Source organism: Pelophylax lessonae (genome assembly GCF_965119305.1).
Source record: "Pelophylax lessonae genome assembly, chromosome: 5".
Classification (NCBI taxonomy): Eukaryota; Metazoa; Chordata; class Amphibia; order Anura; family Ranidae; genus Pelophylax; species Pelophylax lessonae.
The window spans coordinates 189,415,713-189,434,023 of NC_138772.1; the positions used below are offsets into that span (position 1 = coordinate 189,415,713).

Consider the following 18,311-nt stretch of genomic DNA (forward strand, 5'->3'; position numbering starts at 1 on the left):
CCTCTGCTTGAGGGTGGAATTATTGCGGCTGTCACTGGCGTTTTCCCGCACCTTGGTGCGGGTCACGCTGGTTAAGTCGGCAAGATGGCGCCCGCACCGGAAGTGACATACAGAGGGCTGCTTCCGGCCACGTCACTTCCGGTGGGACCAGACTATTTATATGCCCGCGGCAGAGAAGGAAGCCGCTCACGGCTCTCCCTGCATGATATACCATGATTGTTACTTTGGCTTTTGAGCAACACGCAGAGACCAACAAATAGGTGAGCAAATAAACTTTCCTCCCTTTTATACTGTTAAGCTATTGCCCTTTGTCCATGTTAAATTCATTAGCTTGTATGACCATGCCATTGCTCAGGTCATACTTAAGGACAGTTGTTGGGACTGGTAATTTGATTAAGCACTGGAACTTCCTTGTGAATATGGGCAACTGCTCTCTTCCGCTTTTCCTCATTTTGATTTCACTTTTTTCACTTGGGAATTAATTTTTTATAGCACTCTCCTACTTTGGAGAAAGATTTCTATTATATCTCAATTTTCTTCTGGCATCCCTGCTGTGCGGATCCCACCTATTTCTAGGGTTGGTCGCTTGCTTTCTTTATCTACACTTATCCTTATTGATGATGATTTTTTGTCTTACTCTGAGGTCTTTTGGACTAACACATATGTTTCCTCATACCCTATGAGTCACAATATTTAAAAAAAAAAAATGTTTTATTTCTATCAATTACCAGCCCACCGTCCATCCAAATAGACATGGTTTATAATGATGAGATCCTGACTTCTACTCTTTTTTGTTTTTCCCTACTTGGTCTCTCGCATATTTATGTTCCTAGGAAATTTGGACTTCTTTTCTCCTTTTCCTTCCTGGCCATTGCATCTCTGCCCTGGACATTGGCCCGGTCCAGTGCTCACCTCCCTGGGGAGTCCCCGGTTTTTGGTTCAGTCCTCCCTGACCTAGGCTGCACCATTGTGCTATTCCCTTATACCAAGAAAGACAGTCATGTTTTAAATATAATGGTAAGCCAGTAACCTATATGATTGTCTTACATTCTTGTTGAAGACTATTCCAGTATGCTAGCTTTATACGCTAGCTTTATGACATGCTTATCTAACTGCTGTCTGCTATGTTTTATTATCCAGAATCAATAGAAGGATTACAGGTTTTCGGCCCCTGAAGAAGCCAATATTTGAGGTTTTACACCTCGGCGAAACATGTCGGGCCTATGTGATCCATTGCTACTATAATGATTCATGTATTGAAGTTGCAATAATTATGTACATGTCTGTGTTTTCATATTTTTAAACTCATTGTATTTACAATAAAATTAATTTATATTTATATTACTATTTGGTCCTTATTGGATAACCTACTGCCACCCTCAATCTGTGCCTTCAAAGTCCACGCTTATGGTAGGATACAGTCCTTTATTTCTCTGGCCTAGGGCTTGACTATATATCGGACGTATTTCCTGCCTAAATTCTTTTATATCAAAAATATAATTTAAAAAATATAAATCTTTTAATTTTCTTTACAAAAATACATAAAAAAAGCACACAGGTAGGTATATTTTAAAACCAGCTTGCTGGTGGCCAATTTCTCCTGAGTAGGGCTTTAGCTTTATTTTTTTTTTTTCAGAGAAACCTTTCCTATAGCTTCTAGATCTGTTTTGTCTGTTTCCACTACAGACCTATTACCGCTGGATAAAAAAATCAAGTATTACAGCAAATACTACCATAAACCAATGTTTTGCCAAGCTGTAAAGTAAAAAGGGGTGCTGTTGCTATATTTAATCCAAGCAATAATGTGAAAGTTAAAAAAATTAATTACACATTGAAAATATATGCTGGCAGAATATGGTGACGCGCCCATTGTCTGTGAAAATTTGTATTTGCTTCTCCCAAGCATGTAATCTAATGGAGAGGTGTTTTTTCAGTATTGCCCTCCAAGTCACATTAAAAGGAGGACCTTCTTCCTGCTGTACAGTTTTTCAAAATTGTTTTTAGTATTGGTGCATGTTGCCCATGGCAGTGCAATTCTCCGTGTCCTTTTTTGACAATACCTATTAGCCTTTAAAATGGCCATAATGTAGCATCAAGAGTTGTCACTTCTGGTCTGTGAATCTGAAGCATGCCAGATCTCCAAAGGCCCCCAAGCAACATATGTTGACAGATATGTGTTTTATGTCATTGCCATGGCAGGCAAATAACTTTAGAATCCAAAATGACGGTAATGTTCCATTATGCATATTGAAAGATGCCTCTGGCCAGTTCTACAGATATTTAATCAGAAATGCTTGTTGAACATCATTCATTACCTAGATATGGAAAGATTATAGTAAGAGATAAATTTATCTTTGTCGAATTGTTTGAACAATGTCCCTGGGCCAGCATAAAAGCAGCTCCAAAGCAAGCATGAAGCTTATTGCCTACTCCTCTTCCTAACAGGCAGTACACAGAGTGCTTTTTCTGATACTGAGGCTCAAAGAAAATTGTCCATAGCAACCAATCAATTCTTATTTCATTGTCGTAATGCATGTAAAAAATGATACATGAAAGCTGATTGTCAGGACCGTATGCACTCCTGCTCCGTTATAGCTATTGACTCTAGCATCCTGGTTTTGGCTGTGGCATTCTCCTTGTCTGTCTGTCCACCTGCAAGGTGATTAATTGTGGCCAGACTCTGGGTGGAGACCAAATCTGATTTAGGTCAGCCAAACCTTTAGTCTCATGCTTCTGATATTGCGCTTGTAACACGTTTTCTGCTAGATTGGATTTCCCTGTGTATGACCTTGGATCGGATAACGACTATTCTCTAAACTCTGAATGACTTTTACCTGGACTGTCCTTGAACCACTTTGTCTGTCTGCCAGTTTGCCAGTTTGCTTTGCTCAGTTTGCGCCTGCCCTGGTATGGTAGACAGGCACTATAGCATTGTGTATAAAGCCTGGGGGCAACCGAGTATCGGTAGGCTTGCTTGCCGTATGGGAAAGGTGGCTGCTATATGTGAAGAACACTGTAGCCAGCTATAGTGTCTGACCACCTGCATTTGGGGTAAGCGTGACACTGATTAGCTGCAATGAGTAGCATCCCTACTTTTACTTCAGCTTTATTAACCATATCAGTCGTTCTCTACGTTTTCTTTCTGGCCCATGGAGAATTTCTGCATGCTTACATACTGCTAAAAGTGATCCCAAAGGAATTTATAAAAAAAAAAAAAAAAATAACAAACATGTTATACTCTGAGATTTTGCGCAGAGCAGCCATGATCCTCCTGTTCTCGGGGTCCCCGCTGGTGCTCTGGGCCCCTGCCCCCTGCTGAGTGCCCCCATAGTAAGCTGCTTGCTACGGGGGCACTGGGAGTGTCCATTGACACACAGAGGGGAGCTTGACCCTGCCTCCTCCTCCTCACTGGCTGTGATTGACAACAGCGGGAGACTATGGTTACTGCTGCTGTCTCTGAGTCAATGAGCGGAGAGAGAGCCAGGGGAAAAGCAGCTGCTCTCATGCATATCACTGGATCGAGATTAGGCTCAGGTAAATATTGGGGGGTGAGCTGCATACACAATGTAAAAAGTCACATTAAGTCAGATCAAAGTTGAACTGAAGTTGCAGGGCAAAGTCAGATCGGAATGTTGAGTGACTAGGAGCAGTGTGAACCTGGGCTAAGGAACAGAGTTTTTGAACTCAATGATTGTCCTAAGAACGTTAGCAGGTACTAATCATGTTGGACTCTTGTAAAGGGATTGTGCATTTGTAACAACTGTTTGTATCAAGCAGGCAGCAACCACAAAATTGATATTAAATCATCCTTCTTGATTTGTTCATAAGTAAAGTAAACTCCAAACAACACAAGTCAGAATGGTTTGATAGATGAGTTTATTTAGCTGGCATTAAATATGCTAATGCATGGTCTTCTGCTGTGAATGATCACATCATAAAATGTCTTGTCATCGCTGTGAAATAAACACAAGCATATTTCTTTAACTTCTTTATTACCAGCGACATTCATGCTATGTTTATAGACCAAGATAAACTTTACAAAAAATGTATGTTTTAGGATTAGTTGTAGTTAGATGATTAAAGTATATCTATAGCCAAACTTTATTTTTAGTTTTAGGTGGAAGAAGGAATGGTTAAAACTCTTTCTGCACTGAGGAGATTTTCCTTGCTGTGCAGAAGACACAACATGTAGTGATACAAATACTTACAAAAAGGAGGTCAAGACTGAAGACACTTGGGAGTGTCTGCTAACCAGTGAAAGTGACATTTTGTTATTTTGTCTTTTGTTACATGTTTGATTTAGTTCTGGTTCACACCATTGCAGCTTTGACATCGCGCTACTTCAGCACAATTTCAAAGCTGCAGATCAGTGTGATTTTGATCTCAGAAGTCAATGCAAGTCGTAATGAAATCACAGAAAAGTAGTGCAGGAACCTTTTTCAAAGTCGCTGCAACTTGAATCAAAATAATTTGAACCTAATTTTATGAATTTAAAGCGGAGTTCCGGGCAGAGAATCGTTTTTTTTTTTAACATACCCCCGGGACAGTCAGGGCTAGCACATTCCACAATGGCTAGCCTCTGATCTGTCCCGGTTCGCACTTACCTTTTAGAAGAAATACTTACTTAGAAGTTTTCTTCCACAGCGTTTCCATCTCGGTTGTGGGCAGCTGAAGCCGGCGCGGTCCTCTTCTCCGTCTTCTTCCGCGTCTTCGTGTCCCAGAATGCGCTGCACCGGCCCCTCTCGTCACTTCCGGTGCGGCGCCGCATTCCTAAACAGCTTCTGGGCATGCCCAGAAGCTGTTTAGCAGGGGAATGCGGCGTCGCCCGGAAATGACGAGCGGGGCCGGTGCGGCGCATTGATTCCTGGGAGCTATGACGTTCAGCTCCCAGGAATCATAGCGAGACAGGAAGTGACGGGGTGAGCCGCGGCTCCGAGGGAGGAAGCTGTCATAGGTGAGTATTTACGATCGTCAATTACAAGGTGAGTTTTTTAAAAAAAAAAAATCTAACTATCCAATTCCTTTTCAGGTTAGGCTGAACTAGCGGACGGGCACAAAAAAAAATTATCGTTTTTGTGCCCGGAACTCCGCTTTAATAATTCAATAATGAATTAATAATTTAATGAAAATTATTTCACTGCTGAAAATAGAGTACAACTGGTCATGCGATTCTGAACTGTCAAATCGCATTGGTGTGAAAGAGGGCTTAAAGCTGAACTCTGGCGAAATCTTCCCATCCAGTGGGAATGCCCCTGGTTGTTTACGTTTAGTGGACATGAAAAAACAGTTTTACTTATCTAATACTCCACTGAAGCCAGCATCTCCATATTGCATGATTCGTCCATGCAGTCCTCTTTTCCTCTATGCTCCAGCAGTTGGATACCTACTAACACCATTAGAATAGATGCAGAGCTCAAAGACGTGCATTGGATGTAAGGATCCCGAGGAACAGTTCACTGCTGGAACGTAGGAGATCGCTGTCTCCTGGGGGAGTGGAGGATCGAGTAAGTAAGACTTCTTTTCCTGTTCCCTAGACCAGTGTTTCTCAACTTTTTTTTCAGTCAAGGCACCCTTTAAATTAATAGACAATCTCAAGGCACCCTTTAAAATTTTGGACTTGAAGCACACCATTCTAAAATTTAAAAAATTATTTTAACAGCTTTACATAATGCAGCAACATCCACACGAAGGACACCCAATGTTAGAGGTTATTTATTCTTCCAAAGCAAATACACTTTTGCACACTTGTACTGACTAGTATTCCAATGTTTGTCTTTTCCCTCAATTTCTATCTATCAGTCAACTAATGTCACCCCAGTGCTGAGGGAGAGGGGCAGGGGAGGGTCAAACAAAGATAATATGGAGGCAACAGACATCCTCCCTATTTATGGGTGACATCAAGCAGGCATGGTGTAGCTTAGTTTATTAACATATAAATATATGAACAATAACTGCACCCACATAGTGGAGGGGTGACAGATTGAAGCCAGTGGTAGGTGTTCTGGGACAATCACAGAGAGCTACGGTCAAAAACCTGGGGAGATGTATTGTCTATCAATCCTGGGGGAGCCTGCAGTGCAAGGACTCCACCTGAAGAGAGTCGATGGCGGAGAGACGAAAGTCCACCATTGTAATGTGTCCAGAGCAGGGATGGATGCCCAGGGAGAGAACCTGGAGGCTGATGGAGGCTTGCCTGCAAAACGTGTCCCTATTGTCTACTGCGATTGTTGAGCTAACAAGACATCCACACCGGCTGGAGGTTCTCTCCCTGGGCATCCATTCCTGGTCTCTCTGGTATCGGCTCTCCCCAGATGGATTCCTCGCACTACAGGCTCCCCCAGGCTTGCCGGAGAATACATCACCCCCAGATTTTTGACTGTAGCTCTCTGATTGTCCCGAAACATCTACCACTGGCTTCAGTCTGTCACCCCCTCCACTATGTACGTGAAATTATTGTTAATATATTTACAGTATTTTTTAATAAACTGTGCTACACTATGCCTGCTTGGCGTCTCTCTGTCCTTCCCCTCTAAATATATGAGGAAATTCGATTTTTTACATTTTTTTATTGGATATGTTTTATAGAAGAAAGTGAAAAATATTGCTTTTTTTTTTTTTTCAAAATTTTTCGGGGTTTTTTTTTGTTTATAGCACAAAAATGAAAAAAAAAAACAGTGCTGATCAAATACTACCAAAGAAAGCTCTATTTGTGGGAAAGAAATTGTCAGTTTAAGTAATGCAGTGCCCAAAAGCAAAAAAATGGACTGGTCATTAAGGGGGGTAAATCTTCCAGAGGGCATGTGTTTAAAGTGTTTTCCACAAATTCCATTATTTTTGAAAATCTGAAACCAAAATATTGATTCGTGTTAGTAGTCCAGCGTGGATAACTGGTATTTAGCTGTAGACAAACATAACTTGCAGACAAAATTGAACAATTCCTATTAAATAAAACGGATACTATAAAAAAGGAATTAGGGCTGCAAATTTGCAGCAAATACAGCCATGGCCAAAAATTTGGAGAATGACACAAGTAATAATTTTCACAAAGTCTGCTGCCTCAGTTTTCATTATGGCCATTTGCATATACTCCAGAATGTTATGAAGCGTGATCAGATGAATTGCAAATAATTGCAAAGTCCCTCTTTGCCATGAAAATGGACTTAATCCTATAAAAAACATTTCCACTGCATTTGTGAAGAAGGCTTTAGGGCGCCCAAGAAAGTCATCAAGCGCCAGGACCATCTCCCACAGTTGATTCAGCTGCGGGATTGGGCACCATCTGTGCAGAGCTTGCTCAGAAATAGCAGCAGGCAGGTGTGAGTGCATCTGCACGCACAGTGAAGCGAAGACTGGTGTCAAGAAGGACAGCAAGGAAGCCACTTCTCTCCAGGATAAGCATCAGGGACAGACTGATATTCTGCAAAAGGTATAGGGATTGGACTGCTGAGGACTGGGGTAAAGTAATTTTCTCTGATAAATTCCCTTACAGATTGTTTGGGGCATCCAGAAAAAAATGCCCGGAGAAGAAAAGGTGACCGCTACCCTCAGTTCTATGTCATGCCAACAGTAAAGCATCCTGAGACTATTCATGTGGGGTTGCTTCTCAGCCAAGGGAGTGGGTGCACCCACAATTTTGCCTAAGAACACAGCCGTAAATAAAGAATGGTACAAACCATCCTCTGAGTGCAACTTCTCCCACCCATCCAGTTTGTTGACGAACAATGCCTTTTCCGGCATGATGGAGCACCTTGCCATAAGGCAAAAGTGATAACTAATTGGCTTGGGGAACAAAACATTGACATTTTTTGTCTATGGCCAGGAAACTCCCCAGACCCTAATCCCAGTGAGAACTTGTGGTCAATCCTCAAGAACAAAAAAAACCCCACAAATTTTAACAGACTCCAAGCATTGATTATGCAAGTGTAGCACACTGCCCCCTTGAGGACTGCCAGATTTCACATTGTTGGACCCCCCTGAGTTACCACTAAAAACCTTGATATGCGCAGTCTCTCTCTCTCCTTCTTGGCTTGCTTCAGTAACCATTCCAGGGGTATGTGGTTGTTTTTGTGTTTTATTATAAATTAGGGATGGGAGAAGGGAAAAGTGGGATACTCTGAATTAACTATTCACAATGTTGGAGGACCTCTATCTTTAGATACAGCCAGGCTGTTGATTCACCCTGCCACTGAGGTGAATTTAGTTTTGAGTCTCTTTCTTAAGGCAACTTGATGACCTATGTGTTATCTTCAAGACACTCTCCTCAGTATCCTCTCTCTTGACTGCCAACACACGTCCACTGACTATCCTACTGCTGGGGTGGCCCTCTTCAGGTCAGGCCCCTTGACATGAGCCCCTGTACTCACGATACAGTTTTTCCAGGGTCTCCAGTGTCTCCCCTCCAGTCAGCTCTCCTGGACCTCTGGGTTCAGCTCTGTTCCTCTGGCCCTCAGGACGACCTCCTGTGAACTTGTGCCACAACCTCCTGTGAACCTGTGCCACTGCTACAAAGGAGGAGGCAGCTGCCCCCTTCCCACCGGGACTCTGCTCTCCAGCCAAAGACCCCGCAGCACATGTGCTCTTGGCTTTTATACAGTGTCCCAGACTGCACCGAGGCAGCTTGTCACTACCAATCACCAGGACTGTATCAAAAGCCAATGCATTAATTTGTCAGGTTTCCTTCCATTGTCAAACATGCCTCCCTATTGGACAAGCCTGAAACACTCTCTAGACATAATGAATCACATACTGAGCACAATGAGCAGACCTCACTAACCGATCCTGCTCTCTGGTAAGCAAAGAGCAATAAAGATTTTCCTGCAGCCCCTCTAATAACTAGACAGAGCCAAAAACTATACTTTCTCGCGAGCACCTACCTAGGAGGGAGCTACGCAAGTATGGGCTGCCATCAGTCAGAATGTGGCCCAGTAGTTGATTGACAGCATGCCAGGGCAATTTGCAGTGGTCTTGAAAAAGAAGGGTCAACACTGCAAATATTGAGTCTGCATAAACTTAGTGTAATTGTCAGTAAAAGCCTTTGACACTTATGAAATTCTTGTAATTATACTTTAATATACCATAGTAACATCTGACAAAAAGATCTAAAAACACTGAAGCAGCAGACTTTGTGAAAATTTATATTTGTGTCATTCTCAAAATTTTTGGCCACAGCTGTACTACCATTCCTTATAGTATCAAACTTGTCACAAAAAAGTGGAGTTGCACATTGGATTTAAATGGCCTGAAAATGAATAAATTAATTTTAAACACCAGCATACCATCTGGAATATAAGCCAGAGGGAATTGGTACAGGTATCCAGCTCCCACAGTTCATTGTCCTTACGTATATTCTTAGTATTACCATTTCAGCCAGCATAATGTTTAATGTAGCTTTGCCCTGCAGTTTTGTAGCACGCAGCTTGCACCTGGATAATATTTGATAAAACATCTTCATGGACTGCTACTGCTGACTGTGCAGACCTTAGGATAATAAATTAGGCCACAAGATGGATTTATCTAAACAGTAAAGAGTCTTCTGTGCTGAATCCGCATATTTAAAACATTAATCCACTTTGTACGGCCTTAATGAGGCCTGAGGATCACCATAAAGATATGTTTCCTTCTACTGCGTATGTTCAAAGCCAGGGGTGAAGCATCATATAGTGTGCTTACTACTTTTCGTAATTAGTGCTTTTCAGGGCTACAGAGTTAATTGGTTAAAGGATAAGTAAATATTATTCAAACATAGCATAGAATGTACACAAAATAAGGTGTATTATAATTATAATAATACTATGGTTCATTATGTTTTTCAATTGTGCTCAGTGAAAAATTCTAATAAACATATATTTTAAAATGAACTATGCTTCATGGGAATGCATAGTAATTTAGTTTCTTTTTCAGCCAAGCATTAAAATATTTTTTTTCCATGTCTTGTAGTTAAAGAATGTGACATAAAAATATTGTGTTCTTCTTTTGAGTCACTAGGTGGCGCTCTAGTCTGCTTTTCACTTATTCCATTATTTCAGCTTTCAGTTGTGCTAAAAGAAGCAGAAAAAAAAACCTAATGCATTACCACAGGTTTGAATCATGCCTCATCACATAGCTTAGTTTTCAGTTGCACAAACTAACAATTATTAGGAAGGATGCAGCTCAAAACCCATTAACGTGAACCTAATCTAACAGAAAAACTGTTAACATTAAGTTGATCTGTATACTATAAAAAGTCTATAGGTGTCCTCTAAAAGCAGTGAATTTTTTGAAGGGTAAGCATAGGCGTGTGCAGGGGAGGGGTGCTAGGTGTGCCTGAGCACACCCTAATCAGTCTGTGTGGTGCTGACTCCTCCTACTGCCCAGGCTTCCCCCCCATGTTGCCCCTCCCTGCAGTGCTACTGGCTTCCCTCCTCTTCTCTTGGCTGCTGCGGGCGATGTTTCAGAATGGAGAGCGGAGGAAAGGGCTAGTCAATATGTCACTTACTGGCCTCTTCCTTTTCTAAATGAACACAGTGAGCACACTCACTCACTGTGTTCATTCATAATTGAAGCATAGTAAAAAAGTGTCTACTATGCTTCAGTTTGTGAATGAACATGAAGCACTTCCCATTCATTCACTGTCCAGTAATACTGAGGCGGAAGAGAAAGGCATTAGTGTTTGAGCTTTGGGGTGCGCACCCTAATGCAGTAGGCCGCATACACCTATGAGGGTTTGTTTCTATTTTTAGTGAACTTATTCTTTACTGCCTCCCTCCCTCCCTTGCACCAGCACATTGACTACCCCCCCCCTCCCCATAGACCCTATAGTGCAGCTGTCATGGCACAGCTTCAGTCTGAAATTTTCTGTATTTGCACTGCAGAATGGGCATTGCAGTCCCTATCTCTTTCAGTCTGGACCCATAGCTAAGACCACTGCTGTAGGTAAGTTGAATAATGAGCTGGGGGCATATATATATATATATATCAGTAATGACAATATATTACGCCTTTTTAGTGACTTTATTTACCCTGTGTACAGTCAATGCATTTCTAAAAATACAGTCCAGTATGGGACAAAATAATAAAAAAAAAAAACATGGGGAAAATATAATAGGAGACTGTTTCATGTTATAGAATTGCCATATGAGTTACTGTTTTGTTTTGTTTTTTTGTTTTGTTTTTTTCACTTTTTTGTTTGCTGTGACTTTCAGTACTTTTGTCATTGTGTGTATAGGTAGGTCCTTTTTCCCCATGATCACCCTATGATGCATAAAATATGACCTTTATCTTATTACTTTCCTGTACTATACACCTATTTTTTTCTTAATGAATTTACTCCAGTTTTTCCTTCTGCACCTTATGAAATACCATGCTGTGAGAATACAGAAAAGAACTAATGTAAAATAGGAATTTATCAAGGCATATTCTCTTTTATCAGTCTTAGAATAGACAGCAATATCATAAAGATCAGTGTACTCATAAAAGGTTCCATACAGTACAATCGTAGGGAGACTTTGGGAAATCTTGGACTCCGTATGCTCCAATGTTCCATTTATTTTATAAGCTGTAAGGTTCACAAAAATAAGTGAATTTTGCCATCTAGTGACCAAAATACAGAACTGCTATAAAAAGTTGTATTTTCAGCCTATTAAGCTTCCAAGCTTCTTGGTAATCATGGCTAATTTATTATAAGTTTTCAGCATGCATTGATTTTTAGATTATATATTATTGGATTTTTTTGGCTGAAAATATTAACATCCTGAAAACAAGAAATTTGGGAACATTGAGATAAATTAGGCTGCAAAGTCATCATCTGCTTGTCAAGTTATAACTATCCCATCTCAGAGTACATATGCATAGAGCCTATTAGTGATACTATGGTCTGGATGATTGAGAACCCTCAGAGATAAAGGGCTTACAATAGCCTTTATACACATATGCTGTTAGATGAGATATTACGTCTTACTTAAACAATTGTGCTATGAAGAAAACATTTCAAAATTCCAGGTAGTAACCGTTTTTTACTTCTTTTTTTTTTCAGCTGATGGAGTACTGTCATTTGGAACATTGGTCAGCACCTCAAATACCTATGATGGCAGTGGCGTTGTTACAGTGGAAACCGATAGTCCTCTAATATGGACCATGGGAATTAAGTCCACCATCAATGATTGAAAACAACTAAAGAGCTGCTTCTAGAGGAGAATTAATCTGTAACAAAATGATCAAACGATTATCCTCATGGGAAACAAACTATTTGAAAGCCAAACTTTATTGCTATGCAGGGCTTTTTTTCAGCGGGAACGCGGGGGAACGCAGTTCCGGCACCTCCAGCACTACATGTATGTAATGGCAAGGGGTGCTGGGGTGTACTACAGAATCTATTGGTGCTGGCTGCTTGGGATCTATTGTCATTGCAGGGGATCTATTTTTGCCTGAGGGGGAGGTCTGTTGCTGTGGGGAATCTATTGTTGCTGGAGGTGGCTCTTCTGTTGCTGGGAGGGATCTATTGATGCTGGCTGTGGGTGGGATCTGTTTTTGCTGCCGGGGGTCTATTGTTGCTGGGGGGGGGTGATTTTGTTGCAGGTGGTCCATTGTTGCTGGGGGAATCCATTGTTCCTGGCTGCAGGGGATCTATTTTACTGCTTTTCTTGTTATCGTTAACAAATTCCATGTAAATTACTTTATACCACAAATGTTACTTGGTTCTATATTCTCTGAAAGGGGCAGTACTGGAAGGTGGGTGGGGGTTGGAACCAAGGAACAATGCTCGAAGCTCGAAGGTTGATAGAGGTGGAGACAAGGGGATACCCAGAAAGGAGGAGTTCCTGCACCTATTCTCTTAGAAAAAAAAGCCCTGTTGCTATGTGAAATACTGTTTATATTCTGATATTTTATACACTTATTAACACATAGGTAAAATCTTACATTCAACACTGTTTTTATATTGGCAGAATTTTCTCTATTTTTCAAATGATTATCAAGAAAGTTTTGCCAAACTTGGTGTTCTTCTAACTAATAACTTGATGGCATATAATATGGGCAGGCTTAAAGCTGAACTGCTTATTCTCTTCCTCCTCCAGCCTGTAATAGAGTTGCAGAGGTTTGGCAAGGAGGATATTGCTTGTTACTCCCCCATCCCTTCCCGCAGCCTTTTGGGACAGCTCACAAATCCCAGGAGGCTGCAGGACCAGTCTCCTGCACCGGGCAATCTTGCACACGATCAGTGTGGAGCCAGTCGTGATTCATCAGGAAGCTGCAGCTAAATCCAAGATGGCAGCATCGAGGACCAGCAGCAATGAGAAGAATCATCCCTTGGATCACACCTGAAGTCTGTCTCAATTACATGACAAGATCTCGCTTATGGGGGATCGCTTCCGCTTTTGACCAGGCTACCTCTGCTCCCCCACACCCCCCCCCCCTTTTTTTTTTTTTTGTCTTTCTTTTTCTTATCTCTTCCTTTTTTTTTCCCTCTCCTTTTTACCTTTCCTTCCCCCTTTCACCCCCCTCCCCCCCAGTGCCTCCTTGCCCCCCCCCCCCCCCCGTTTATGCACGGTGCCTAATGGCCGTCTGGCGGGCCCGGACGGCGCGCAACCTCAGCCCAAACCTCATACCCGAACTTTGTTTACCAATATGCAGACAACTCCCTCTCTCCCGTTCCTGGTTGCCACGCATCCAGGATACTGGAGTACTTTAGGACCTGTTCTGTTATACCACAATCAACCTGTCTGTACTTTCCCTGACCTACATAGAGCCTTTTCACTGCTAAACTGCTCCTCTGTTCAGATATATTATAGTTTGTCCGTTACGGGTTCCTTTTCCCGCACTAGGGGGTTAAGGCTCCGAGGATTTTTGGCTGGTTGAGGTTTTATGGCTAATGTCCGTCTATATCTCAGGTCAATACTGTATATTACTTTTCTATTGCTGGTTAGTTGTCCATTGTTAGATCCTTTCTTAAGCTTGTACTTTGTACTAACCTAATGTTGCTGACATATTTGTCTGTTATGCACTTAAAATTCAATAAAAATTGTTTCAAAAAAAAAAAAAGAGAAGAATCATCTGCAGGAAGATGGCAGTTACAATATTTATAGCCACTGACTTTGAATGTTTATAAAACTTGGTTTAATTGTTTTTTTTTTTCTTTTACATCCTCTGACAGTCGCCGCCCACTCATACAGTCTGCACTTCTGGGTATTGGTCTTATCCACAGGAGTAAGCTAGGCATAAGATTTTGTTAGAAAACATTCACAAAACCTTTGTATAGACACACCTACAGGGTGCTGTCCCTCTGATCCAATACCCCCAGCTAGCAGCATTCCCAAATCAGTTTGTCTTTGCCTAGCATAGGAGTAGGTGGACTTTTCCCTGGCTGGGGCTGCAGTCTCAGACTTTTTACTTCTTCTTATTTTTTCTCTCTGTACAGGCCTATTCAATTAGGGATCGGGTTCCACCTTTCCCTGTCACGGCGCACTCTACCAGAGCGGTTAGTGCATATTGGGCCTTCCACCACCAGGCTTCGGTGTCCCAGGTGTGCAAGGCGGCGACCTGGTCGTCCGTGCATACCTTTACTAAATTTTACAAACTTGATGTTCGGGCATCGGCAGATGCCTCTTTTGGCCGCAAAGTTCTGAGTGCGGCAGTGCCTTAGGGGAGACATGGCAGTTTTTAGCCTGTCTCCTCCTGTTGGGGTTTTTTCCCCCTTAGTTATTTTGCTTTCCTGGGTTTGTTCACTCCTGTTGAGCTTTCCTGTTACCCAGTGGTTGCCTTTCTGGTTCAGATAAGGTTCTTTTCTCTGACTTGGGTGCTTCGTTGCCTTTTTGACAGTTACGTTTCCCACCCCTCACATCTACACTGCTTTGGGACGTCCCAGAAGTGCAGACTGTATGAGTGGGTGGCGACTGTCAGAGGACGTAAGAGAAAATAGAATTTTTGTAAGAACTTACCGTAAAATTATTTTCTCTGAGTCCTCTGACAGTCGCCGCCCCACCCCTCTTTTGGGGTTCATGGATCTCTATACTGCTTGCTACCAAACTGATTTGGGAATGCTGCCAGCTGGGGGTATTGGACCAGAGGGACAGCCCCCTGTAGGTGTGTCTATACAAAGGTTTTGTGAATGTTTTCTAACAAAATCTTATGCCTAGCTTACTCCTGTGGATAAGACCAATACCCAGAAGTGCAGACTGTATGAGTGGGCGGCGACCAGGGCAGGACTGGCCTACCAGGATACCGGGAAATTTCCCGGTAGGCTGCCTGACCTGGGGCCGCTTTGGGCTGTGGGCAGCTGCTGCGGTGCCCAGGACCAATCCCGGGTGGGTGGCCGGGTGCACAGAAGAGCGGGTGCACCACGCCGTGAACTGAGACAGAGGGGAGGAGCCAGTACCGATCCTAGGCGGGTGCACGGGGTGCCCTGTGCCCAGGCGCCGTGAGCTGAACAAGCGCTGTGAACGGAACAGTGTTGCAAACCGCCCTTCGACCAGCTCGGCTCGAAACTGCAAATGCGCAGTTCCGGAGATGCTCGAGAGCCAGCCGCCCGAGACGATGTGATCCGAGTCTCTGCAGCTGCAACAATTGCTCCGCCACTGTTCTACTGTTACCCATCCCCCCTTCTGCAGCCCACCACATTTGAAAAGAAGATGTGGGCAGCCAGAAGACGGGGCTGTACTGTATCGAGGCGGGTGGGAATCTGCTGTCCCCAGTAACCAGGTAAATCAAAAAAACTGATTTGATACAGATGTGGGTTGGAAAGAAAAAGCACTGGAAGTGAGCAGAAGTCTCTTTATTGTGTTTGCTGGGCAGGCCGAGGCTGGCAGGAGATGACACCCGCAGAGGGATGGGAGGAGGAGGTCACAAGGATTTGCTGGGACTTGTAGTCCCTCACCTTTGCGGATGTGATCCCCAAAAGTGAAGGACTACAGGTCTTAGCATGAACCCCTCAGAGGTGAGGATGTATCACACCCTGCCCCCCCAACTAGTGAAGGACTACAGGTCCCAATGTCCCAGCATGAACCCCTTAGAGCTGAAGAGGTGTCCCCCCAGCCCCCCAACTAGTGAAAAACGACAGGTCACAGCATGAACCCATCAGATATAAGGGGCACATCCTTAGATATCAGGGGTTTATGCTGGAACTTGTAGTCCTTCACTTTTGGGGGGGGATCACATTCTTAAATCTCAGGGGCTCATGCTGGGACTTGTTGTCCTCCACTAGTTGGGGGGGGGGGGGGGTTGTCACATCCTCAGCTCTGAGGGGTTCATGTTGGGACTTGTAATCTGTCACTTTTGGAGGATGTGACCCTCCCTAAAGTGAAGAACTGCAAGTCCCAGAACCCGTCAGATATAAGGAGTCACATCCTTAGATCTCAGGGGTTCATGCTGGAGCTTGTAGTCCTTCACTTTTGGGGGGGATCACATTCTTAAATCTCAGGGGCTCATGTTGGGACTTGTTGTCCTCCACTAATGGGGGGAGGGTGTCACATCCTCAGCTCTGAGGGGTTCATGTTGGGACTTGTAATCTGTCACTTTTGGGGGATGTGACCTTCCCTAAAGCGAAGAACTGCAAGTCCCAGCATGAACCCTTCAGAACTGTGGATATGTCACCCTCCCCCAACTAGTGGAGGACAACAAGCCCCAATAGGCGTATATTGATTGGTTTGCGCAAAAGTTATAGCGTCTACCAACTATGGAACATACAGTATATATATATATATATATATATATATGTATATATATATATATATATATATATATATATATACAGTAAAACCTTGGTTTGAGAGCGCTTTGCAAAACAAGCAAATTTTTAAAATAAATTTTGACTTGATATACAAGCGATGTCTTGATATACAAGTAGCGTTATGTATATAAAAAAAAGAAGAGAGGGGCCTCTAAAGTGTAGCAATATGGTTACATTTAATGAAGGTTCAATATTTAGCAACTCACATGGTTGATGATTAAAACAGGCACATCTAAGTATGCAGGCATCTGGGGTAAAACTGTCCACATAGACCATCCTCTGCACTGCCATCTTCATCATCCCTTCCCCGCTGCACTCCACGAGTGATTCAAAGCCTCACTTTCAGATCACTCTACTGCAGGCTATTCTTCCCGGTCACGATTGCAGACTGACAGTGGTGAGAGTCGGGGATTCCGAAGATGGTCTATGTGGACAGCTTTACCCCAGATGCCTGCATGCTTAGATGTGCCTATTTTAATCCTCAACCATGTGAGTTGCTAAATGTTGAACCTTCATTAAATGTAACCATATTGCTACACTTAGAGGCGCCTCTCATCTCTCTTATATTCTGTAGCTCTGCTAGATTTTGCTTCTAATCCCCTTGGGAAGGCTGCATATGGACATGTTATGGTTACACAACCTATCACAATGCTATAATCTTTGTATATAGACTTTAAACTGAAGGACTTGTGGAACGAATCATCTGAGTTTCCATTATTTCTTATGGGTAAATTTGCTTTGATATAAGAGTGCTTTGGATTGCAAGCATCTTTCCAGAACGAATTATGCTCGTAATCCAAGGTTTTACTGGTATATATATATATATTTACTACTAGTGGTGGCGATCAGCGACTTATAGCAGGACTCATTGCCTTAGAAACATTTGTAAAGAGGAGGAGTTAAACGATGACCACGCCCATGTGGGGGCGCCAGAAATATTTCTGCACCCAAGTGTCTGTGTCCCTAGGATCATCCCTGGGAGGAGCGTCAAAGTCCTCTTCTACCTCCTCCCCTCCTTGTGTACGACACACAAGGCTTGAGTCTGAACTGTAAGTCCCGCCTCCTAAACCGCCTCCTGTGATAGGGGGAACACTAATCCAATTCTGTGAAATTGAATCAGTGTGACGTGATCATAGGAGCAGGTCTAGGAGGCGGGACTTTCTTACAGTGGCATCCCGGCAATTCAAATCCAAGCTCCCTGACACCGCAGGAGATGCTGATGCATGTGATCCAGGCACAGGTAGGCACTGATGAGGCTGCATTTGGTGGGCATGGATGAGGCTGCATTTGGTGGGCACTAATTAGGCTGCATTTGGTGGGCACTGATTAGGCTGCATTTGGTGGGCACGCATTAACCACTTAAGCCCCGGAATATTTTACCCCCTTCCTGACCAGGCCCTATTTTGCGATTCGGCACTGCGTGACTTTAACGGACAATTGCGCGATCGTGCGATGCTGTACCTAAACGAATTTGACGTCCTTTTTTTCCCACAAACAGAGCTTTCTTTTGGTGGTATTTGATCACCTGTGCGATTTTTTGATCATGCACTATAAACAAAAAAAGAATGACAATTTTGCAAAAATAACAATATTTTTCACATTTTTTTATATGAAA

General features: G+C 42.9%; 1 protein-coding gene across 1 annotated transcript in view; it reads left to right on the forward strand.

Annotated features, from left to right (window-relative positions):
* The window catches only part of TPK1 (thiamin pyrophosphokinase 1), an 846,565-nt gene extending 834,325 nt beyond the window's left edge, over positions 1-12,240 (forward strand). The window contains exon 9 of the mRNA XM_082257543.1: positions 12,011-12,240. Within this exon, the coding sequence (XP_082113669.1) occupies positions 12,011-12,141 (131 nt within the window). The 3' untranslated portion in view covers positions 12,142-12,240. The remainder of the gene's footprint in view (positions 1-12,010) is intronic.
* Positions 12,241-18,311: the final 6,071 nt, after the last annotated feature.